Raw genomic sequence first — 23649 nt, forward strand, 5'->3', positions numbered from 1 at the left:
GCATGTTCTCTTTCAGAATGGTGAGAGGGCATGCCTGCTCAAATATGGGACAGCATGTCAACAAGCTCCCATTCACTCTCTGCCACATATCCAGATGATGCTTGAAATGCTTGAAAACTAATGCATGACGGGAGTTGGCAGGAGACAAGGGTGATGACCTAAGGGGCCACGAAAAAGAAAAGAGGAAGAGAAAATACAAGGACATTTTGGTCTAAATTCCTACCGTGTTTCTGTAAGTTTCAAGAAGTTGATGTCGAATTTATCCGAAATTGGTTTTTCTCAGCAGCTTCTATTAATACAGAAAAATTGTCCTTGCAATGGCATTTAGCCAATTAATTATAAGGAAATAGTTTCTTGAATCTTCAAAATAATCGTATGAAAGAAAACCATGCGGTTGCAAATATGGATCCTTTCAACACCCACGTTTTCTTCAACAAAACAAGTCTTAGAAAATATAGCCGCTGCACCCACGACCCAACCTAGGGCGCCAAAGCCAAACTGTAGACCAGAAAAACCCTGGACCATCCACGCCGTCCATCTCCGATCCTACGTCCACGGGCTTCCCCACGGCGAAGAGCAGCGGCCTCGATATAGGAGGGAGTCGCTGCTTCGTCGGCCCTTCTCGCCAAAGGAAACGCAGCCCAGGAAGCAACAGCCTCATCTCCCCCCCTCCCAAGAACTCCCCTCTCTGCTCCAAGCTCCGGCCCCCAATCTCCTGCAGATTTCTCCCCCGCGAATCGCCGGCGGAGCAGCGGATCTGCGAGCATTCTCTCGCCCCCTTCGGTCTCCTGGCGGCGCACGGGCGACCATGGCCTAGGGTTTTGCTCTCGCCCTCTCTCGCTGAACTGCTGGGAACCCGGCGCCGCTGGGCTAGACCGTGCCGGCGGCTGAGCTAGGGCGTGTTCGGGGCAGGTCGGGCGTGGCGGCGGCTGGTCGGGGAAGCAAGTCGGGCCTGGCGGCGCGCTGACCTGGGATAGGAGGAGGGCCACGAGTGTTTGCGGCGGCAAGACCGGCAACCGGCAGCAGGACCTCCTCTGCTTCAGTTTCGGCTTCTGGTGGTTCGTTGCTCCGAATCCTGAGGTATAAACCCTAACTCACTGTTGATTCGTGGAGAAGTTGTGGATCCGGTTGGTGGCCAGTAGATCCGCTTGGTTTCGCCCTTCCTCGGTTTGATTATGTTGGTAGATGAGTTGAAATCCCTCCGTTAGCACTGTTACTTCTGGAGAAGAGGGACGTTTTTTTTTTGCCTTGCACCGGCAGTTTGTAGTGGGAGTATGTGCTTCTGACTTCCATTTTTTGTTGTAAAATAGTAGTACTCCGTATTTGTTTGGTTAATTGTTCATATTTATTGCAAAAACTTCTCCACAAACTATTGATGTGTTGCGTTTTGTTGTTGTTGCTAAACACTCAAACTGGCCATCACCGGCTTAACCAAACATTCAAAGTGACTCATCCAAGTCCATCAAATCTTGGTCGCCTGCCCACCCGTCTGCCCATCTTCAACCAAACTTAGTTTCAGTTTATACTTTGTACCCCAACTATGCTTTTACTACCAGCTAGAGGAGATTTAACAGTCACTCGAAGATGTCGAATCTACCCGTAGAGAACTATTTTATATATTTTTTAAATTCATTCTGGTCTGCAGTTTAGGATTTAGCTGCTGACGGATTTGCTCTTTCAGGATAACGATGGATCAGGATAAGGAATCAAGACCCTCAAGGTCACCCAGTGAGCCAAACTTATTCCTGCAATGGGGCAGCCGGAAGCGGCTTCGCTGTGTCAAGACACGCGAAGATGGCTCGCCATCACCAGCTCGGTCTGATGTGCTTAGACGTACCATACCCCGAGTAAATCGGCCCCTTCTGGGTGGTGATGTTGCACAATTTCGTTCACCACGGCGCCCAAGCACTCTTCATAGCAGGTAATTCCCATACGCATATGCCCCTTTTGTGTAGCAGTGGAAAATGTCAAGAAATGCCTTAGTAGGGTGTCTCAACATGATGTTTGTCAGCAGGAAATCTGAGGCACAGGCGAGTGAGAACAGGCAGTCCATGTCGCTCTCGCCAGAGAAAGACCGGTATTACTCCACTAGGGGTTCCCCATTTCATTTTGAGGGGAATGGTTTTGATTTCAATGGTGGAGTGGAAGAGAAGGGCACCACAGCTCTGCCAAGGTTCTTCATCTCACTGTCCAACAAGGAGAAAGAGGAGGACTTCATGGTAATGAAGGGCTGCAAGCTTCCACAGAGGCCGAAGAAGAGGCCAAAGTTGATGCAGAAGTCCTTGCTTGTAATGCTTTCTTCCACAAATTTAACTGCAAAGTTTTGCTCTTTTCAAAGCTGTGAATTGTGTTCATGCTCATTTCTAACACTCTTGTTTTTCACCGTTGTGCATGTCCATAGATGGTATGCCCAGGAGCATGGCTGTCAGACTTGTCACATGAGAGGTATGAAGTTAGAGAGAAGAAGAGTTCCAAAAAGGTAAACCTAGACTGCAATCATTTCTGTTTGGTTGCAAGTAACCTAACTGTTCTCTTAGTTCAAATTTAAGTTCATCTGTGTACAGTTGTTAACACGTGCAAAATCATTCAGCAGAGGGCTAGAGGACTGAAGGCTCTGTGCATGGAGAGTGATTCAGAGTAGAGATTGAGGAGGGGGTCAATTTTTTTTGACTTGTGCTGGAGGCAGAAAGACAGCGGTACTTAAGTAGCAATGGTGGCTCTTTAACTAGACAAACCTCAGCAGCTAATTTAGCAGGGGGGATCAGTGCCTGCGCCCCTCCCTTATTCACCCATGTTGTATGTCCATTATCCCACCCCCTTTTTTTTGTCGAGACTCGAAAGAAATTGTCACCTGGAACTATTGCACAATGACCAAATCAGTAATCTTAGATTCTGCCTGATCTAGTGATCCTGCTCTAGTTTCGAAAAACGACCTAGGTTTGTGGGTTGGTTATGACTGATATTGCTGTGGTCACTTGGATGGAGGTTTTGTGGGCACCTGGTTGTTCATGCATGATCTTTCCACCTCTGTAGCCGGTGGTTGGTCGGTATACTGCTTAGACTACCCTTGTCTTGGGCTTTCAGAGTGGTTCGATGCCTCGGTAGTTTTTGTTTGGTGGCTCCGTTGGTTGGTGCTTATCTGGGACATAACCAATGGATGCCATCACCTCCATTTCGCAAGTTTAACCTACCTCGTGAGGAAGAAGGAAAGAACTCTTCATTCTTTTAACAGCAAAGAAGGAAAAGACTCTTTGTCGAGCCTTTTTGCAGGCCTGTGGAAAAAACTCTTGAAATCTGAAATCTGCGGGGTTCCTAGACTCCCGACCTGTGCTAGAGCCCATGGACCTGTTCCTAAAGACCGCCGACGCTTCCGGCCTCGAAGATAATGCCAGCCCAGTAGATGAGAACATCTCGGTTCTCGACGAGGACGGGCTCAGCAGCTAGTCAGTCAGTCAACCCATGTCCAATGACTCCACTATCCAGTTTCTTCGCTCAAAAAAAAAGAAAAATCCAGTGTTTTCCTTCTTTTTTTCGGACGGAGGCAGCCCTAAATCGCCCGATGATCATGGACATGCCGCCCGTACGTACTCTGGAGTATGGTAAGTACACGCACTGTACAATCGGTAAGGACATACGGATCGAACCGGTCGCCACGGACCGTGAGACAGCTCGTCAACGGCTCAGCGCTGCTGCTCTTGCAAGAAACAATACGGCAGAGGAAGCAATGCAAGCTTGACTGGCCCGGCCCCGGACCCTGGGATCCGTCCATGGCTGAACCTGGCATGACATGGATGATGGATCTTTGCTTGCTCCCCAGCCAGATAGCCAGGCCAAATCTTCCATCTTCAATGGCACCGATATGATCAATGGATATACGAAGCACATACATATCTTCTTTTTAATATTCTGGAGTACCGACTGTACATCCTTTTCCACCTTCATGTTAAACAAAACTATACCTGACACATTCAAACTGCCCATGAAGGAATAATCAAAGAGGACAGATGTCTTGATGCTCTGATGGCTGTCCAGTACCCAGTACCAGCACAGTTATCAGTTGTTTGTTGGCATTGAGCATTTACCATTTGTCGGTTCATGGCACACAGGCTGCTGAACTAACGGGCAAAGTTTAAAAGCACGCAAGGCTTCCACAGCACCACAACACGACCAGTTCAAGGTTCACCGGTAATTATACTGAATCTCTCCCGGACGCATTGCTCCTTTCGATGCGCCATAGTGGCATCCAAAGGAGAGAAAGTCGTCAAGAGAAATAATAAAAGCAAGGCACTAAGGCCCCCTTTGGTTAAGCCCAAGAGAGAGCATACTCCATGACCAGAAACAAGAGCCAAGTGAATCAACCATATAGGTGAAAGGAGGAAGAGGGTGGTAGGCCACAGCCACAGGCGCACCAACAACATGCCCATGCTTCTCTTCAGAAGACTGGCACAGAAAGAGGGAGGGGAAAAAAAGCTCGAGAGAAAAACTAGGAAAGCAACACTGGGACCCCATTCACATGACACACGCTAATCTAGGGCTAAGAAAAACTTGTGCAGATGGTGTATTACACTTGAATGGATCACTCAGTCAGGGTGTCTTCTGGTCACTGGCAGCTTGCGCTCCTGCCGGGGCCTCCATAGTAGAAGTATGATCCCCAGTCGCCATTGTTGCCGTTCTGCACGTCGTAGCAGTTCGACTGCTCGGTGAATGTGCCCACCCCCTTGGGGGCCTTGAGGTTGTTGGTGTTGTCCACCACTTGTATGTTTTTGAAGTAGCTCGACTTGCTGAACCCTTCCTCTGGGAAGTGCCCGCTACCCATCTGTGTCGACGTGTGCACGCCGCCGGGCTGCGAGTTCACCACCTCCCCGCCCCACTCGATCATCGACGCACTGTCCGCGAGGTAGGAGAAGAGGAAGGACGGCCAGTAGCCGAGGACGTACTCCTTGCCAAACTGCATCCACCAGTGCCCCTCTTTCGGGTCCTGCTCAACATAACATAAGCCTCAGAAATCGTTTAGATGACATGCGGCATTACAGTACCAGGCGTGTCAATGCTACGCAATCATTAGCACCGACATACCACAAACTAGACTTTGAGTAAAGGGGAACAAGGGTAGCCAGTTTAGCACCGAGATGCCGACATTCATGTTGCACTAAGCACTTAAGCAGGCCTATGTATGCACTCATCACCCGTGCTCAATAGAAATGAAAAACCACTTGACTTTCTATCTCAAACTCTTGCTTGTTGAGGTAAAAAGGTAGCAATGCTTCATGAGACTTCTTTTGACAAACACAAGCTAGAGTAATCATCAAGGCTAAAAAAGGTTGTTGACAAAAGATGTATTATAACCACAGGGTTATGTGGGGGTACTAAAATAATTCCCCAGAGTTCAGTCAAGGTTTCAAGGAGCAAGAGTAAAGAAGAGCACAGGAGCAAGTTGGCAGAGACTCTCTGGCCTGCATGTTTGTGTCAAATTTCTCTGACCGTAAAATAGGGCCTGGCATGTGTCATGTGTAGTGACTTGTATCTACATAGTCCTAGATTACCTTCCAGATGAGTATGCTGATGTCATATTGGGATCCGGAGTAGCCTGAGATGGGGAAGATGCTGGCTCCCATGGCGACCTCACTGTTGATCTGAACGAACCCTGCACATAGTATGTTGTAGCACCCTGTTGCCTGGTACGCGTCGCTCTACACAATGCAAAAGAATTGCATTTAGTGAACATCAACACGTCATAAACAAGCACATCCCACCAAATTGCAGGGGTTGATTTTGCTTACTGTCCAGTAGGTGAACAGCCTTGTGTGGTTGTCCCCGTAGAGGTCCGGACTAACCTGACGAATCAAAGAAGCAAAAAAGAAGTTCAGAGCTCGTGACACCAACCACAACACAGGAAGAGAGCTATGCTTCTATCAACCGCGAAAACGGTGCTGCATTTACTCTCTACATGAGCGATGGAACTGGAGGCAAAGCTCATGAAGCAGTTGTCTGTGTCTGGTTTACCTGCCAGCCAGCCTCGATGCTGTTGAGGTCTTCGCCGAATGTGCCACCCAAGATCCACAGCTGGGACAGACTGAACTCGTTGGGCTGCTCTATCTTGGGCTCCCACACGTTGATCGTCGCCTTGGCGCCATAGTACTTCTCGCCTTGCACGTACGATATCGCGTGCTGAAAACACAAATTCCACGGCCGGTGATTATGGATTATACGGCAGGCAGGCTCAATCAGGAACTCTGAAGATAGCTAGATGAGTACAAATACAATGTGGGAGGACGTACTTGATGGCCACCCTCGTTGAGCATGGAAAGATCGACAGACATGGGGTTCGCCACCGTGTGCCGCTTCCTGCCGTACCGCCGGATCGAGCTCGCCCGGAGCAGGTCGTCCTTCTTGGTCCTCCGGACCGGCACGGTGCCTTCCGGGCACCTGCCCTTCTGGTGCCACAGCTGAACCATAGGCCTCTCGCCGTCGCCGGAGGAGGCCACATTGGCCTTGGATTCGTCGAACAGGCCTTCCGGGTGGTAGTTCGGCCTCATCTGGAGCAAGCCAAAATGCTTTAGGAATAAACCATAATCGAAACCATGGCTTGTACTGACGCAGTTGGAGTCAAATTTACCTGGATAGTGTGGTTCTTGAGGAAAGGGTGGTCGAAAGCCGGCTGGTGTGAGATGTGCACGCAGTCTATGATGTCCCCATCAGGGCTCTGCTCCATCGATTCAGAAAACCAAAATTAGCTGTGTTTGAGCAAGGATTGGGAGAGAACAGTATTGCAAAAAGACAGTAGTTTGGCATCCACTGAAGACTAAGAATTAGCACAAAAGTTATGCAATAAAGAAATTCGTGCAAGAACAAACACAAAGTGCCACCAGGAGGGGGGAGTGGGGTATCTTTCCTGTAAAATTTACACTGGTATGCTTAATGTGGCCAAAAGAAAGATGAGGACTTTTGCACGAAATGGTATAAAGACTAAAGAGAAAGAGCGAATCTCCCCCCAAGAACAAACCACACAAAAAGCCCCGGAGAAAGGCCATCCTTTTGAATTAGATTAGAACTTTAAGAGATTAGCCAAGAAACTGCAGCTGCCATCTCGCTCAAATCCCTCCCAAATGCAGCTCCTTACAAACGCTAGCTTCGACTGGGAAGGGAAGGAATCCCCATCGAGAAAAGCCATTCAAATCTTGAGAAGAAGAGCGACAGCAAGAAGACAATCTCGAAGGGACCTACGCACCTCGATGCTCTTGACCGCGGGCTTGTTGAGGCGCTTGAGGTGCCGGTGCATCCTGGCTTCGGGCGACCTCGCCGCGGCGGCGCACGAGAGGCACATCACTGCCGCCGCGGCCGCCGCCACCATCAGGCGCGCGACGACACGCACACGCGCGGTGGCCATGGGCGGCGCTCCGCTCCTCCGCCGCCTCCCCTGCCCCCTCTCGCTCCCGGCTCCGGCTAAAACTCTGAAGACAGAAAATCCCTTCTCTCTCTACCAAAGACGACCCACGCCGCCGGGGACCGCCGCCGCCGCAAGGCCGGCTCCGAGGGCCTGCCTGCGAATTTCGAAACAATGCGGGGGGTGGGGATGGGATGGGATCAGCAGTGGCACGCTCTCTCGCCGCTTCTTGGGCGCCTCGCCGTCTCGGGTTGGGAGGGATGGGGAGCGGCCGCTAGCGCCTAGTGGTAGTAGTGGGCAGTGTAGGGAGACCCGGCTGTACTAGTTGGTGGCAAGAGAGAGGGCTAGAGGAGCACTCTCGCTCGCACGCTGCAACTTTTGCCGTTTTCCGAGCTTTAACTTCCCTGTATTCCTGGACCGAAATGCCCCTTCCTGGTTCGAAAATTACTTGGGGGCACCCGGAGTACAACATGGCGGTCTCGGTGAGACTAGGGCTACTCTGATTCAAATAAATATTCACTCCGTCTCGAAATAATTGACTTGAATTATTTTGAATTCTTATACAAATTCACGTCATTTATTTTAGGACGAAGAAAGTACATAAGAATTTTGAAGGATTTAAATTCTAAAGACCATTTTCTTTGCTGGTCGTTTCATGCACAGTGCTAGAATCGTTGAGAATTTTTTTATGGATCTTTTGCACTCTATTTTTGAAGGAAATCTCCATTCAAACTTCTATGTTAGAATTCATTTGTTTTTTTGTTCTTATCCTAAAAGAAGGAAATTCATTTGTTTTTTTGTGGTGTGTTAAACATTCCTTGGATACTAATTCTGTACTTTTCAATCTTATAGGATTATCTTCGAATGATTCTTAAGAAAAATATGCAACATTGATGCTCCCTCCATTCCAAAATATACATTTCATAAGTTGACTGTCAGATTTTCAAAAGTTTAACCAAGCTTATAGCAAAAAATATTCAGTGTCAAACCAAGATAGTATGCAAATATATTTCACAATTGATATTATGATCTTGATCCAACACTGCATGTGTTGGTATTTTTGTTATAAGACTGACCAAATTTAAGACAATCAACAAAAGTTGTACGTCTTATTTTTATAATGGAGAGAGCAGATGCTAAGATTGGCTTATTCTAAAAGCTAGTCACTCCTTGTAGGATTATAAGACTTTGTTCTGAAAATCTTCTTACAAAGACAAGAATAAATAAATAAATGATACAACCTAACACATGTATAGTAAGAAATTTTAAGCTAAGCCAACGTGATTACTTGTACTGTCTGATCATCTTGTGACTTGACAATAGTTCACTGAGATGATACCAAAAATCATGATCAACCAGCACCGGGAGAAAAATAGCTTTGACATCCGTACGGCTTACAGGGTTTGGTGGCGCGCAGTCAAATTAATCCTTCCCTACCAACACCCGGCGAAACGAACTCGGGGTTATAAAACCCGAACATGCTCTTTGTTTCTCGGACGGGTGCCGTCGTCGTCCTCCGTTCACGCCTTGGACGTGCGTTACGTGCATACAGGCCCGGGCCAACCCAAACGGCTTTATCCCGTTCTCCCCGGGAGCCCGAAGCGTGCGTGTGCTTGCATGGCCCCGTTGGTAATTTCGCTCCAGTCCAGTCCACCGGCTGGCTGTGGGCCAGCAGTCAGCAGTCAGCAGGCCCCACCCACAGTGGGGAATCGGCCGCGCCACCTACCTCGGGTCCCCGTTTGCGTTTCCCCACGGGTCGCTGGAGAGTGGGGGCCGGAACACGTCGGACCCACATGGCGTTGGTGGCTTCCGGCGCGTGCGGCCGCGGCCCATGTCCGGCACAGTGCGTTCGCATCGGATCCGGACGCAACGCACCGTCAAAACTGAGACGACCGGGTCTCGGACTCTCGTTGGTGAGGGGAAGAGAAGAGTGATTAAGTAGCGCTGGTGCTTTCACTTTTACTTGCTTGCACGGGAGCTGCAAGAAAAGAAGAAGACCTACGGACAAAGTACAGGCCATGGCTAATTTTATGCATGTTTGCAGTAGTACGAGCACCGTCGTACTAATAATAATTCTTTAACGACTAATCATGGCATCTAGGCATGCATGCAGGCAAGCACACGGCGGCCGCTGCAAAACTGCGTGGCATGTTTTCGAACCAATAGGATCGTACGAGTTGCCTACCGACTACCAAGAAACTAGTACTAACAAACCCATACACCTGCAATTTTAATCTTGTGGCCGACGCCTGCAAGAATCGGCGCCAAATGGTCAAAGTTCGTGCAGAGAACAAAATGTTGCCCCTACACTGGCAGCACAAAAGCCTCTACGAATATTTAACTGCGCTTTGTTCCAGACACTTGTTTGGGATGTTTCGCACTTTGGTACTAGCACCAGTATCACTCCCAGACAGTGCAAATCAGAGGCCAGTCAGCAGCAGCAACGACAATAATAAGTATTCCTCCTGGTAAAACCTGGTACCACTGCTATACTAATTAAAACGTAAACAACCCCTGGTAAACCCCTGCGACCGATAATTATAGTGCCTATGCATGCACAGCTGCCGGGTTTGGTTTGGTTCGCGCGATGCTGAAGCAGCAGCTAGCAGCGTCAACACATCGTCAAAGCAGCCCTGACCATGCAGTACCGCAGTGCGAGTAGTAAAATGCTACGATTGCCCGGATCTTACAGTCTCGGTAAGAGGGTGAAAATAACGTGCTAAATAGAAGGCTACAAAATTAATCCAGGAACAGTACGTGTGGTCCTTGCCTGACCGATGGGCCCACATGGCAGGAAGAGTATTGGGTCAGGTCAAGGCCGGATGTATCAGGCTCACAAGACCGGTTGTACCCTCAGTGATGGAATGGTGCAGGCGTGCATCACCAGAAGCGGTGAAAAAGTTTTCACTCTATCGCTGGGCTGCATTTAAGGTTCTTCATTTTCTTTTTCACTCTTCTGAGGTAATGTCTTGATATTTGATAAGCTGAACACTCTATCTAGCTAGTATGACCACTTAATTAATAAGCCGGATGCATTATTTCGGTACACTAGCACTAGCATGTGCTTGATGTACAAGCTGAAGCTTAAGTAAAACGGAAGCATATGGCAAGCAGAAGGAATCCATCCTGACGAGGCAGAAAGCCATCCGTTTTGCTTTAGCTCCTGGCGCTTTTCATGCACAAACACTTGAAAGACACCTTTCTTTCCTATACTTACTTTCATGCCTCTATTATTTAGTTAGCACTTCTCAACAAGAAAAAAGTGGTCACCAAAAGCTAGCGGTACTCTACGCAAATGGTCACTTCCCAGCCGTATAAGAGCCGAATCATTGCACTACCTCACTCACTTTAGTATGCAGCTTGTGTGGCGCAAAATTGGAACAAAGTTCAACACAAGCTCTAAGATGGGGTGATTTGTATATCCATGCATGGACATAAAATTTGTCAGGTCATGGCATGGAGACAGGAAGCTAGTATGTATTACACGTCAGCTTAATTAGCCTGTGACGTGCTGACATGCCTGGGAATGGCGATCAGGCGATGGGCATTGGGACCCAAGGTAGAGAACAGAAGAGGGGTCATTGGCACAATTCAAAGCCGTTCTTGGTCACATGGTGTGCTCCTTTAGCGAGCAAAGCTGGCAGGCTTTGTCCAGTTGCGCTAGCTGAAGCCGCTAAACAGTAAACATACAGTGCAACCCTTTCTCAGTCTTGCTATCACCATTAAATTTATGGTCAGGATCTCAAACTCCCTGCAGCACACCCAATTAATTAGGGCAGAGTGCATGGATGGATGGATGCATATATGCTTGGCCGTAAGGACTCTATAATTAAACTAGTGGTACAGGAATATAATCTGGCAAAGAAAGATGGCCATATGCACTTTGGGCTCTTGATGGTGTGCTAACCAGCTAAAGTTTGCCTGTACTGACAGAGATGTGTCGTCCCATGCAGATCACTGTCGACTCGCAAGCCTTGTAGAGTCGGCCTCGTTGAATTAACTCTGATCATTCTCAATTCATCATTCTCGCCACCGGCCAACCTTGAAAAATCAGACCACCTGTATCAACAACATGCATTGGTGCACGGTCTACTGTAAACCCTACAGCTACGGTTTAGATAAGTATGCATCTTCCCCTGAGCGTGAGAGCGTCCACATCCAGGGGATTGCATGGCCTAGCCAAGGAGCCACTAGAGAAACCACCATACAAGCGGCCCGTGAGCTATATATACAGGCTCATTTATCTGACAGATTTCTTGTGTGTGCGTTTGAGATGCCAAATGAGATCGATGTCTCACCAAAATGAGACTAGACCTTGCCTTAGCATGTACAGTACAAGACACATGAATAATTTGGTGGTACGTGTTGGGCAAATGGACATGGGTACGTGATGGGTCCGGTCAATCACAAAGTGTCGCATGCATATGTATGTTCACCAGAAAATTTTACCTGGATTTTGTCCTCCCCTGTGCCTCCTATGAGTACAACGTTTACTGAAGAATATATACCAGGCTATTAGCTATATGCTCTACTTTCTACTCGAACACGGTGAGATTCTAGACCTTAGCTAGGCCCTCTTCTCATCTCAGTATTCTCCAGGCTTAGAATACAGGGCTCAAAGAGATGTACTACTTAACCACATTTAGGATGAATCATAAATTGTAAAAGATCAAAGGACAGAAAGACAGAGGCTACATTTGACAGATACTCCTATATCGCTTGCCCGTGAAGCGATTACGAATTGCCTAGGAGGCTACGAGCCCAGCCCTTTTACAAGTGCTCCTCCTCCTCTTACGTTCCAGATGAGAGATTAATGGCTATTGCCGCAAGATATATAGGAAGTGCCCAAGGCCTAGCACACACGCGCAATAATGGAGGACCCATGGCTAAAAAGCTGGATCAGTGTTAGTACCATGGTACTAGATAGCTGCTTTTTTATGGTAACCGGAGGCCCATGGGACCCTTATGTGCTCACGGTCCATGAGGCCAGTCCTCGCATGTGCCGAGGTCACAATTCCACATACTCAATGAGGGACTCTTCATCTAATCCATTTGATCAATGATAGTAATATCGAAAGCTACAGTTTAACTGTAGCGAATTGTTTGTTTGGCCAGATTGACCTGTCGTCGATTTAAAATCTAGATGTGGTTATGGATATAATGCATAGATGGAAAGGCAATCTTCAGCTACCTTCCTGTTGGATACTCTTTTTAAGATAATGGTAGATGTACACGCATTGACGTGAAAACGTACCAACAGATACAGAAGAATTTTATAGACCTACGGTCATACACCCTGTATAGAGATGTGGAAAATATGTGCTGGAGTACATTCAGTCTGGCGTACCTTAATGAATCTGAAAGAAGTCTGGAGTATATTCAGTCTCTCGACTTTTCAAGGCTGGAAGCCAAGAGAAAGCTGGGACTTCCAATGACAATAGAGCTGACAAGAGGAAAGGAGACAGTAAAATTTAGGTGTCCATGGTAACCAGAGCAGAAGCACAGAAAACACATGCAATGGCTCAGCATAAAATCCCCATACCCCCTATCCCGTACTTATCCTCTGACCAGGGATATTAAAAAATTTATTAACAACGAAACAGATCATTAACGCATATACATAATTGGACGACCACATATGATGCCAAAAGACAGAAAGCATAATCATTACATAATTAGTGCTTCTGACCAAAACCCACTGCTCTGATTACCTGAAAGAAGCATGACAAAAGTGCTATGCTCTCAGATATTCTCCTCGCCTTCACATCCTGAAGAAAAAAAGGTTCCAGAGTTGTACAAGCATATCGCCGGTTTCTTACCAACACAGATAGAGACGGGATTACAAAAAGCATCCCACGGAGATTGATTTTGCTCAGGACTCAGGAGTCGACATGGCAGAGTGCAAAGCTGTAATCCATCCTATACACCGTGGTAGACTTTACAATTTCCTTGTACTATGCAGGGGCATCCTATACACCGTTGTACTTACAAAGAAGAATGAAGTGCCGTCCCTTATGAACTAGCATAGTATGACCTTATTATTTCCACAAATGAAGGCAAACATCTTCAATTCACTTTCAAGTACACAGGTGACATTTCATCAACACCACTCCGTGACGAGTTCCATTTATATCATATATGTAACATTATATACTTACAATATGAATCAAATTTTCATCTCCCAGATATCCGTTTTCCAGAGCTCCCAACCCACTAACTTATTTACAATGAAGATCTCGGCAATGTTAGGTCCTGAAGACTAAGAGATAGAAGGGCAAATGGTTTTGACATTTTGTGTGAGGTATCACAACCTCACAGGCAAGTGTTCAATCTCTGAAATTGAAGACCCAAGCTCTCTCTCTTTCAGAGCCTTATTCCTAAGCAACCTGAAACAGACACAAGTTAGAGATGGATGGAGTAACCTAGAAGTAAGATTCTCCAATCATAAGTTCTTATCCTAAGAAATGCAATGCACTTTTTACTATCAAGCATACATGCCCCATCGCCATGGTAAAGAAGGAAAAGAATCAGAAAGTCAGCAGAAGAGGATCTATTCTACTGACAGAAATTTTAACTCTGCTAATAACTTTTCATATTTTTCTGTCACAAAGTGTTGTTTTCGTAGATTAATTTCACTAAAAAGGATGGTAGCCTATTCAGTCAGTGTACACATTAACTTTAAAGATGACCATAGCAAAAGAAATTATAAAGATGAACAAGTACTCCCATAAAATATCCTCTTGACACGTAAGTAACTTATACAGTCAACAAATCTAGGGTCAACACATAGAAGTCTTTATGTGTCACCACTATCTATTTTTTAGAAGTTAGAAAACCACTCACGTTATTACAGTTAGATGATATCATCTGGTTAATATGGTAAACCCATCGGAAACATGCTTCTTCTCTAAGACTAAGGCCTTGTTTTTGGGAATTAGAGCACAAAAGGTCGTTGAGGGAAATGAATCTAAAGTTTCAGCACACTGACCACGCAAGACACAACATATCATCATCAATGAAGGTTGAAGCGACAATCAGTTATCAATATGTGCACAATAGTTTGAGAACTATTGTCCTTCTCATCATCATGTTCCTCAGTGTTGTCAAAAGTTCATTCCTCCATCTATCATGGTCAGTAATTTGCTCTGTCAGAACATAGACATCAAAAACCCAACCAGCATGCTAAATATCATTATAAAACTGGTCTTCAACGCCCCTGGTGTTAATTTTCTGTTTATATCAGGAATTCACGACATCAAAAGGATCTAAACATAAGAGCATGATATGGACTGCCATCCAAGGATGCAACAATAGCTCTAATGAGAACATAGCAAGTATAGTATGAACAGTGCATAGTATGTGTTGTATGCCTGAGTTCTCTCTATATTTAACAATTTTATCGGCAAGCTTAAGATTTTGGAAAAGTCAACATGCCACGTTACAATTAAGAGTAACTTCAGAGTCACCTTGTCCCCTCAAACTACAAGGTTTGCCAGAAACCTACTCTCAAATACAACCCCAAACGGGCAACTAAACCACTAGGTCCTTTAATGATGTCCATGGAATCTTTTTTATCATACAAATTAACTAGAAGAGGTGTGCAACTCAGTTACACCCACACTTAACTCTAAATATAGTGAAGATCTATATAGAGAGAACATCGAATGTGCACAATAATGACAACATTAGCACAAGCCTTAAGATCATCTTCCCATATCTTTTTAAAGTGGCCACCAGGAAAATAGAACTGTTGAGAAGGAGCTCCACCAGAACAATTGGATTCGTGCACACCAGTGTCACTCTGGGAAATGGTGCAATGACTTTGTTTTGGCACGATAGCCAGCACTGTAGCACAGGCCTTAAGACAGTCTTCCCAAATCTTTTCAAAGCGGACACCAGGAAAAATAGAACTGTTCAGAAGGAGCTCACACGTTGGTATCTCCACAGGATAAATTGAATTAGCCACCCTCACAGAGATCATCAACGGTAATTCAGCCGCAGCCTCAATCTCCTGATGACATCTTCTCAAGGTGGACAGAAAATGGGAGTACAAGGCGTGTTTGCTTGCCTACCAGGCACAGTTTACCGGCTCCAAGATTTGGAGGGTTCATGCAGAGACAAAATGTCGGTTCTTTCCTTGGTCCATGCTCCACAAACCTTACGGCAGATAACCTTGCAGCAAGAGGACGGGGTATGGCCTCCATGTGCTTTGCAATTAGGTGCCAGAGAGTGCTGAGTGTTGACTACCAATGCAGAAATTGCCATTATACAAAGATTTGGGAGATGGTTCGGCTCTGGAATGGCAATTTTCCATCCAGAATTCACGCTGCTTCATCGGTTGATGAATGGTGAAACGCTGATAGGTGACAATTAGTAGTGACAGGAAGCCTTGCTGAACGGCAGAGCTCCTCCCATTTTCCTCACAGGTCAAGTAAGCGTGAATGTAACATATGATGCTCTATATGATCCAGACATATTAACGGTTAGCATAACCTAAATCATAGCGGCTTATAATCTATACTGCCGATTGCCAACTGTGCTTGAACAGTGATTCCTATAACCTTAGGACAATCATTTTGATGTGGTTCAATTCAAGTGGACGGCCTTATGAAAACCCATCAGGTTTGGGTATTCAGACAGCTGAACCTGAATTTGTGCCAGCTGTAGGAGAGCTAGTGCTACGGATTAACCAGAGTTCAGACGTGCACAAACCCATTCCACGCAGTAGGATCACAAAGCTAAATTACTATACTAGTACTATGTGATTTAAGCAGTCGGAGACGAAACGGAAATGGCTGAGTGAGCAAGCGGCATACCTCAATCGTCGTGAGGATTGATATGATCCCCATCCTCGATGTCAACATAGTCGTCGTTGTCGTCGTCATCCTCATCTGAAGACGATGATGATGAGGAAGAGGAGGAGAAGGAGGAACGGGAGTGCCGAGCTAGCATGAGGTCCGGGGGCGGGAGCAGGAGGAGGCGCTGGCGGCGGCGAGGGTTGGCGAAGCGGAGAGGGGAGGCGTGGGCGGGGATGAAGGGGACGCAGAGGAAGGCGGCGAGGCGGGCGAGGAGGTGGAGCGGCCCGCAGCAGAGGAGCGCGAGGACGCGGTCGGGCGGGAGCGTCTCCGGGTTGCACGCCACACGCTGCCACCCCTCCGCCGACGCCCGCGCCACCGCCACCACCCACCCCGCCCGCACCGTCATTCCTCAGCCGCTTTTTAACCGGCGCCGATGACGAATCCCCCACACCCACCCACTCCAATCCCCAACGCGCCGGAATGGCGTGCGGCGCACGGTGGGGAGGAGGTAGCGATTCGAGGCGCGCACGGCACGACCGCCCGCGCGCGTGCGTGGGGGGTTCTCTGCCTCGCTCCGCCCTGCCGCCGTGTGGATCTCGCCGGCCGGCTCGGATTTGCCGCTGCTTCTGCCGCCGGGGCAGCGTTTTGGGTTGTTCAATCGATTACGGTTGCTGGCGGGGCTGGGGAATCTGTTGGGCTTTTATAGCTAAGCTTTATCTACTCAGATGCGTACGTGGACTGTAGTGGCTGACTCGACGTGGAGCCCACTCGTCAGTGATAAATTTGCTGTTGCGCCTAAAGTTTCTCAGCGAGACACCTTTGAGATATTTGAAAAAAACAAGTCATACAGCATAGTTTGCAGCAGAAAAAGTAGCGCAGACGAGTCGGACCAACGCTTGAACACAACGCAACTACCTAGCAGTAGCATGTAAACATGTATAATGATGGATAACATGGCAGAAACAAGGAATACAGCTGGTTGCCTGGTTAAAGCACAAGTGTTTTGGGCCTCATAACAATGTCAGGATCATGGAATAGAAAGGTTGCTACCGAAAGGTAAAGAAAATAGCATGGAAAAGCCAGAACGCCTACAGGTGAGGGCCAATCCTGAATATTGAACATTGAAAAACAGAGCTTTCGGTATGGAACAGGAACTGTATCATCCACAGCATTTTATTTCATGCATTGTGATGTGACGATTAATGTAAAAAAAATAGCGACCTCTGTCGAGCACAAAAAAAAAAGGCTTCATGGAAGAGTTCTCTCGTAAAGGGGGAGGGCTCCCAGTGCTTCACGCTCCGCTGCCTCCTTTTTCACCTGCAACAGAAGTCAAATTAAACATGATGAAAATATCAAAAGTAGCATCACAGCATAAAATCAGACAACCAATTTGAGGCAGGAATTTGTTCGGTAGTGGCATCAGACTTGGAAGGAAATACTTCTATTTATTAGTGATTACTAAGGCATATACAATTACCGAGGGAGTAAGAAGAATACTAGACTAGACAGTCACATCTTACATAGTCTAAGAATTTGCACAGTGGCTCATCTTGTACTAATTTCATGAAACAGTAGCAATAATAGTAATGAACTAATGACCGCTGCTCAACCGGCAAATAACCAAGAACGGCAAGTGGCGAGATCAATGACAATGTTCATGCTGTCATGAATCCTTAAGATCATGGTCAAAGTAAAGGATGTACATCTACACAGGACAACTTTCGGGTAGCATAGCTTCAAGAGAAACTTGATCAAACTGTTTTACATGAACTTATAGGGTGTTTGCTTTGAGCAATCACCTCATTATATCATTAGTGGAATGACCCCATGTCCCCACCCTTTAGTTTGTACTCCCTCCGTCCCATATTAAGTGCCGAAATATTACATGCATCTAGACGTATTTTAGTATATAGATACATCCAAATTTAGAAAAAATTGAGTCACTTCATCAAAAGAAACACCCCACTTGAGGCAGAACCTCTATATTGTATGTTTGTCCTGTACATATGATATCATAACCAAGATAGAAGTGCATTGGGATTTCAAATTAGCATAATGTAGAAATGTAAAGTGTGACTGTTTATGCAAATAACAAGTGAAATGACAAAAGGGCGAGCATCAGCAGATGGTCAGGTACACTTACCAGAGCTAGCATGTCAGTCAAATAGCTTCTGAATGGTGTCTGCAGTGCCTGTACAAAGAAAGTAAATGTTTCAGAAGCCTGTGCTTATCAGAGAAAGAGGTTTCAACGAATATTAGTTTGTAAAACATGTTTCTTATACATTGACATTTCATAGGTTTAATGTATTAATGGCTTCAGAAAAAAAGGAACTCTGGAACATCTACAGGACCGACAGAGAAAGAAGGCCAAGCATTCATCTAATCTAAAATAAGAGCAAAGCTATCCAGGAAAGCAAGGATAAAAATGCAGTACATCGCAAAAATGCAGCACATGGACATCCAGAAAAAAGAACTCCTAACAGGCTAACACAGATGCAAACCACAAGTGGAAAATGACAAGAAACGACAAATAGGATCGTCAACAAGAATGCCTGCAACAATCTGACCCACCAGCATGAGGGAATATCCTGTAAGAAGCCTACACAGGGATATTTCAAAAGGCTTATCAAACCTAGTCAACCATATTTTCGTTAGACATCTTAGAAGTTCTACCAATCCTAACAATCACTATTCTCATTCAAATGTGAATTGCCAATTTGCCGGAAACCACTTCTCTCATCCAACGTTGTTCAAATCTCCAGCATAGGTAGATGGGTTTCTTAGGCAGCCAACAACATTAAAATGTACTCCCTCTGTCCCGTAATTCTTGTCGAAATATTACATGTATCTAGACATTTTTTAGGAATAGATACATCCATATTTGAGCAAATTTGAGACAAGAATTATGGGACGAGGGAGTAATATATATACGCTGAAAGGGTGCTCGCCCTTTTTGTTCCACATTCATTTCACTCGACTAGCAATCATCAACGATATAACAGAGACACGGTGCATCTACTGCAGGGGCTCTCAAAAACACAACCTACACGGATAGAACTGTAGAACTACGATAAAAATAGAAATAGAAGGGTAGAACTCGTCATACAAATCCATACACCATCAGCACGAGAACCGCGACCCCCCATTACACAGATCGCACGCGCACGGATCGAGAGATGCATCACAGATCAGGGCAGGACCGGACCTGGAGGTCGTCGGGGAGGTACTGGTGCTTCATGGAGAGGTCCATGGCGCGCTTGAGGCGCTGGTGGCGGGCGTCGACAACCTCCCTGGGCAGCCTCCCGAGCGCCTCCTTGATGTCCAGCTCAAAGTACGGGTCGTACAGATCGTCGTACCGCAGCCCTTGAAAATCATCATCATCACACAAACCACAGGCATATCATCTGTCATTCCGCACAAATACCGGCCCAGATCGGCAATAACACGAACGGAAAATCGGATCCGAGGGGAGGGGAGGGTTGGGGTCACCTACCGAATTTCGTGAGGCGGGAGGCGACGGTGTACTTGTGGAGGCGCGCGAGCGGGTTGCGGCGCGGGTTCACGAACCACTGCGAGAACGCGGACAGCATCGACGACATCGTGGGCGGCGGCGGCGGCGTCGATGGGCGATCCCGGTCGTCTTCTTCTCTTTGCCTTTTGATTCGTGTTTGTGTGCGAGAAGAAGAGGGGGCGGAGGTTGTTGTTTCCGTCTTGGGCCGGCGATGGAGAGGGGCGCTTCAGAAATAGAAATGGGCTGAGAAGAAAGAGTAGGGCCTGCCAGTTCCTTTTCTTTTAAAAAAAACGTTTGTTCTTTTCAAGAGAAATCATTTACAATTCTAAAGTTCCCTGAAAAAATTACGACTATAAATTCACTAAAAAAATAATTTACAATTCTAAGGCACTTAATATAGGACGGAGGGAGTATTAAATTTGAAATAGATTAAAAGGATTATTACGATTATCTTGACTTCTAAATAGAGCAAAATTACAACGGGCCATGGAGGTTCTCAAACTTGTTTTTGCTGTGTTCTTTAGGTTTTAAAAATCTTTGTTCTTGTACCTTCTCAGATACTGTAGGAAATCTCAGTCCATTAGCTAGCTTTAGATAGTATATTAATTTAGAAAAAAAGGGCAAGAACCACTGCACCGTTTAATCAATTATTGTCATCGATCTCTCTTTTGTACAAATTCTTAAACACCATTATATGTACTCCAAGATGGATACTGGAAAAAGATTTGCAGGCACACATAATACAAATACAAACACTTAAATCGGCCTGTTATAAAAATGGGGCAAGAAAGGGAGAAAAAAAAACACAATATCAAACTCCATCCTATTAGGTAAGGCATCAAGAGCTTCTATATACAGATACATCAGCTCAACCTCACTCACATCAACCAAAGGCGACAGTTCAGCCTCACTCACAAAGTCACAAGATTCACACACACAAGGAAAGCATCTACGCATCTGCCTCTCTTTTTGTCTCGTCCTTTTCTTGACGCCATTGCCATGGAAAACCATGTGGTTCTATACATAAGATAATTGCCGACTCGAACGCGAAAATCACACACCGTCATGGCTGCCATCCAATCCTTGCAAGAAGCCTAGAGCTTCAGCTTCACCATGGCCGGGTGATGGTGCGAGTCGACCAGGATGGACCACAGGACATGTACATCTTCGTCCTGGCAAGACTTGACATCTTTGTACAGGATGCGCATCCCCCTCCCTGCCAAGGAGAACACCAAGCACAACAATGTCAGCAGTGCCTAACAATGCTACAAGAAAGAGAAACAAAGCCCATTCCTTTTCTGTATACAATGCTACAAAAAAGTAATGGTCTGCACAACAACACCAAGAATAAGAGTAAATGAGTAATCGATAGATCTTACGGTTTCTCCGTGCAGAATGTGCCCGGACCAAGAGCTTCCTCACAGGAGAGAAGAGGGAGTGGAGCCACCCCATGAGGAAGCCTTGATGAGAGCCTGAGGTTATGGCCTCATGGGGAGGGGTGAAATGAGGGAACAGAGGCTGCAAGGCATGAAGAAGGAGGAGAAAATAAAAAGGGTGGGTTAGAGAGGAAGTAACCATCACGTTTTGCTTTTTGGCACGAGGTGAAGTTTAGTGCACTGTACCCTTCTCCTCCTGACACATTATGCTTCCTTGCAACCCAATCATGGTACTTTTCAGCGATTCGTTCTGGTATCTCGTCCCTTTCCACTTCTTACTCTTCCTACCGCCTGCCTTCGCTGTTAGAAAAGGCCATGTCTAGCCCCACACCTAACCATAGAGAATAATAATATGCTGCCAATTTTAAAATCCTAACCCCAGATTTGAGGAGCCTTTCGTTGATTTTGTTTTACTTGAAGTTGCTGTTGTACCTGTGCTTTATAACATACTGCCTGGTTGCTCCTCTTTTTCAAGGAAATCAAAACAGCTTGATTACAACCTTCCTGATTGGATGTATCATGTACATACATAATTAGTATTTCAACAAAATATTACAGTTTGCTAGAAATATAAGAAGCTGGTTACTTGAATTAATAAAATGGGACAGCAGAGGGACTACAGAGGTTTGCTTGGATATTAAATGTTCTTGGCTTACATGAAAAATATTTGCTGCTTTTGGAAGGTGCAGGACTATGAACAATCAAACATTATTTTGTCTACTTTTAGCAGTATCAGACCTACCATCTAGGATTTTACAGCTTAATTTACAAAAATACCACAATATGCAAGTAACTTGCAAATCACTTTTGTATTAATAAGTAATCCTGTATTAAACTTGTCATTGAGTTTTTGAATAAATTATCATACTATGACTAATAGGCATACCTTTTCGCTACTGTGTCATGTGTTGCTGGTATGCTGCCCTTGTCAATATACATAGACAAAACTTGACCAAGACTTGATATCTTTAAGATTCAAAATATTAAATGGGACATTTTACAGATCGCTGCTTAGCAGAGTGGGGAGTAACATGTGATAAAATGGAAGAGTAAATAGCTTTACCTTTACAGAAGCTTGTGCAGGAATAGCAAGGTCCTTTGTTCTCAGTGCGGCACTGTGGGTTCATCCATCCATTGCCATGTCATAGGATTTTATTTTTAAGGCTATACTCTCAATAATTGAGACTTCACATCAATTTATCTAGTAAGTACAATGGAGTAAACCTGTTGATGCTGTGTTATTCTTACGAGCTCAATCCAACATTCATCCCGACTTACCAGACCAAGCTTAACAAGACGATATTGTGATCTGAACATGGACATCATAATGGTAACAGCATCCAACTACACAAGACTTGCTCATTTCACTGCAGCAATATGGCACCAAAATTCAAACCCACGCTGTTAGTCTCAAGGAATCCTGTTGTCAGATCCCAACATTTGCCATATAGCTTGTTTTCATACACTAGTTACAACTCATTGGTATTTAATAAGTGTGCTGCACATGACATGCATAGCCTGGCCTGATTGACCTGATTAGAGCTGCAAGTTTGTGACCCTCAGGGTACCCTTTGACCCTGCTTAGTTCAACCAAATGAACTAAAGTTTGAAAATGACACAACTTTTTGAAAAACTAGGGTCAAAGGGTACCCTGAGGGTCACCATGTTGCACCCTTAGACCTGATGATCAACAACTACAACTAAAGCTAGTGCACAGTGCAAAACCCTGGTAATCCTGGTCCAGCCCATTTTGCACTCAACCAAAACGTTGTTGCAACTTTGATTAGTACGATTTGATGTATGACTTCAGCAAATCCAATACTGTCGAGAATATCAAATGGATATTATCTTCAGTTGAGACAGCAAATAGCATGTGTAAAATTCAACCAGTATGGTCGTAAAGTGTTAAGTTTCTTTTCTAAATGCACACAGTATGGTTGCGAAGTGATCAGTATTGTTTTCTCTAGGCGAAACAACTATCAGCTACTCCGTACTTCATTGCACCAAAAATCACATAATCACTTTTCCCATGTCAGTATCAGGACACACTAAAATTTCTTTGGTACTTCAATCCTCCCTTCATACAGCCATGCCTCACTGACTAAGAAAAGTAGGAATAGTTTCTAGCTAAAAACTAGCACTGCAATCAGGTAGTCCTCCTGATAGAAAAATAATCCCCTAAGGTATCAATCAATAAACATTCAGAAAATAACAACCATTGGTTCAGAGGTTCTTCTCAAATGTCACTATCCAGGGAAGCCATATACTTTGTCTGCATTCACCACAAATGCAAGCTTTTATAAAGCTTGAAATATATCTGCAATTAACCAAGTTGTAGCTACAATAAATTCTGGATGAATGGACAGGTAACTAACACACAACAGACAACACCCTGTGTCTAAAAGAAACAAATGGTCTGCGAGCTAATATGAGACCAAAACTGTCTGCATTGAATGGTTTCAGTGCTGGTTAGATAAATTTCATTGTGAAGGCTCTGTTTGAATTTAGAAGACTAAATTG

At 45.5% G+C, this 23649-nt stretch overlaps 5 protein-coding genes across 6 annotated transcripts; 1 reads left to right on the forward strand and 4 right to left on the reverse strand.

Annotated features, from left to right (window-relative positions):
- The first annotated feature begins 601 nt into the window (after positions 1 to 601).
- Positions 602 to 2911, forward strand: LOC100827754. Of its 2 annotated transcripts, none has more exons than XM_010229755.3 (5): positions 602 to 1080; positions 1682 to 1921; positions 2015 to 2288; positions 2402 to 2479; positions 2591 to 2911. In XM_010229755.3, exons 2-5 carry the CDS (start codon positions 1689 to 1691, stop codon positions 2639 to 2641), a joined length of 636 nt encoding a protein of 211 aa, XP_010228057.1. In that variant the 5' UTR covers positions 602 to 1080; positions 1682 to 1688; the 3' UTR covers positions 2642 to 2911. The 2 variants fall into 2 exon arrangements, with proteins under 2 accessions (XP_010228057.1, XP_003564113.1); XM_003564065.4 differs by having other exon boundaries at positions 603 to 1080; positions 2594 to 2911.
- Positions 2912 to 4269: 1358 nt separating this feature from the next.
- On the reverse strand, positions 4270 to 7742 carry LOC100829993. Its single transcript, XM_003564073.4, has 7 exons — positions 7229 to 7742; positions 6617 to 6703; positions 6279 to 6536; positions 6004 to 6168; positions 5781 to 5834; positions 5544 to 5690; positions 4270 to 4978 (listed from the first exon to the last, which is right to left on the reverse strand). The coding sequence occupies exons 1-7, from the start codon at positions 7385 to 7387 to the stop codon at positions 4601 to 4603; spliced, it is 1248 nt and encodes a 415-aa protein (XP_003564121.2). The 5' UTR covers positions 7388 to 7742; the 3' UTR covers positions 4270 to 4600.
- A 5693-nt stretch (positions 7743 to 13435) lies between these two features.
- On the reverse strand, positions 13436 to 16873 carry LOC100824433. Its single transcript, XM_003559227.4, has 2 exons — positions 16201 to 16873; positions 13436 to 13770 (listed from the first exon to the last, which is right to left on the reverse strand). The coding sequence occupies exon 1, from the start codon at positions 16586 to 16588 to the stop codon at positions 16202 to 16204; it is 387 nt and encodes a 128-aa protein (XP_003559275.1). The 5' UTR covers positions 16589 to 16873; the 3' UTR covers positions 13436 to 13770; position 16201.
- Positions 16874 to 17117: 244 nt separating this feature from the next.
- Positions 17118 to 19927, reverse strand: LOC100833047 (cytochrome b-c1 complex subunit 7). The gene is made up of 4 exons (XM_003564083.4): positions 19676 to 19927; positions 19388 to 19545; positions 18326 to 18373; positions 17118 to 17499 (listed from the first exon to the last, which is right to left on the reverse strand). Exons 1-4 carry the CDS (start codon positions 19779 to 19781, stop codon positions 17431 to 17433), a joined length of 381 nt encoding a protein of 126 aa, XP_003564131.1. The 5' UTR covers positions 19782 to 19927; the 3' UTR covers positions 17118 to 17430.
- A 446-nt stretch (positions 19928 to 20373) lies between these two features.
- LOC112269860 lies at positions 20374 to 21231 on the reverse strand. Its single transcript, XM_024457251.1, has 2 exons — positions 21073 to 21231; positions 20374 to 20909 (listed from the first exon to the last, which is right to left on the reverse strand). Exons 1-2 carry the CDS (start codon positions 21143 to 21145, stop codon positions 20788 to 20790), a joined length of 195 nt encoding a protein of 64 aa, XP_024313019.1. The 5' UTR covers positions 21146 to 21231; the 3' UTR covers positions 20374 to 20787.
- Between the last annotated feature and the right edge of the window lie 2418 nt (positions 21232 to 23649).

This window comes from Brachypodium distachyon, chromosome 1 (genome assembly GCF_000005505.3).
Source record: "Brachypodium distachyon strain Bd21 chromosome 1, Brachypodium_distachyon_v3.0, whole genome shotgun sequence".
Taxonomy (NCBI): domain Eukaryota; kingdom Viridiplantae; phylum Streptophyta; class Magnoliopsida; order Poales; family Poaceae; genus Brachypodium; species Brachypodium distachyon.

Excerpts from the sequence above, each read along its gene's own strand:
- LOC100827754 (XM_010229755.3), top strand. The coding sequence starts at position 1,689 with ATGGATCAGGATAAGGAATCAAGACCCTCAAGGTCACCCAGTGAGCCA. Across the intron at positions 1,922-2,014 it reads CCAAGCACTCTTCATAGCAG|GAAATCTGAGGCACAGGCGA; the intron begins GTAATTCCCATA and ends GTTTGTCAGCAG. Across the intron at positions 2,289-2,401 it reads TGATGCAGAAGTCCTTGCTT|ATGGTATGCCCAGGAGCATG; the intron begins GTAATGCTTTCT and ends GCATGTCCATAG.
- LOC100829993 (XM_003564073.4), bottom strand. The coding sequence starts at position 7,387 with ATGGCCACCGCGCGTGTGCGTGTCGTCGCGCGCCTGATGGTGGCGGCG. Across the intron at positions 6,704-7,228 it reads CCGCGGTCAAGAGCATCGAG|AGCCCTGATGGGGACATCAT; the intron begins GTGCGTAGGTCC and ends TCGATGGAGCAG. Across the intron at positions 6,169-6,278 it reads TCAACGAGGGTGGCCATCAA|CACGCGATATCGTACGTGCA; the intron begins GTACGTCCTCCC and ends TTGTGTTTTCAG.
- LOC100824433 (XM_003559227.4), bottom strand. The coding sequence starts at position 16,588 with ATGACGGTGCGGGCGGGGTGGGTGGTGGCGGTGGCGCGGGCGTCGGCG.
- LOC100833047 (XM_003564083.4), bottom strand. The coding sequence starts at position 19,781 with ATGTCGTCGATGCTGTCCGCGTTCTCGCAGTGGTTCGTGAACCCGCGC. Across the intron at positions 18,374-19,387 it reads ACCTCCCCGACGACCTCCAG|GCACTGCAGACACCATTCAG; the intron begins GTCCGGTCCTGC and ends TTCTTTGTACAG. Across the intron at positions 17,500-18,325 it reads TGACTGACATGCTAGCTCTG|GTGAAAAAGGAGGCAGCGGA; the intron begins GTAAGTGTACCT and ends CTTCTGTTGCAG.
- LOC112269860 (XM_024457251.1), bottom strand. The coding sequence starts at position 21,145 with ATGGGGTGGCTCCACTCCCTCTTCTCTCCTGTGAGGAAGCTCTTGGTC. Across the intron at positions 20,910-21,072 it reads ACATTCTGCACGGAGAAACC|GGAGGGGGATGCGCATCCTG; the intron begins GTAAGATCTATC and ends TCTCCTTGGCAG.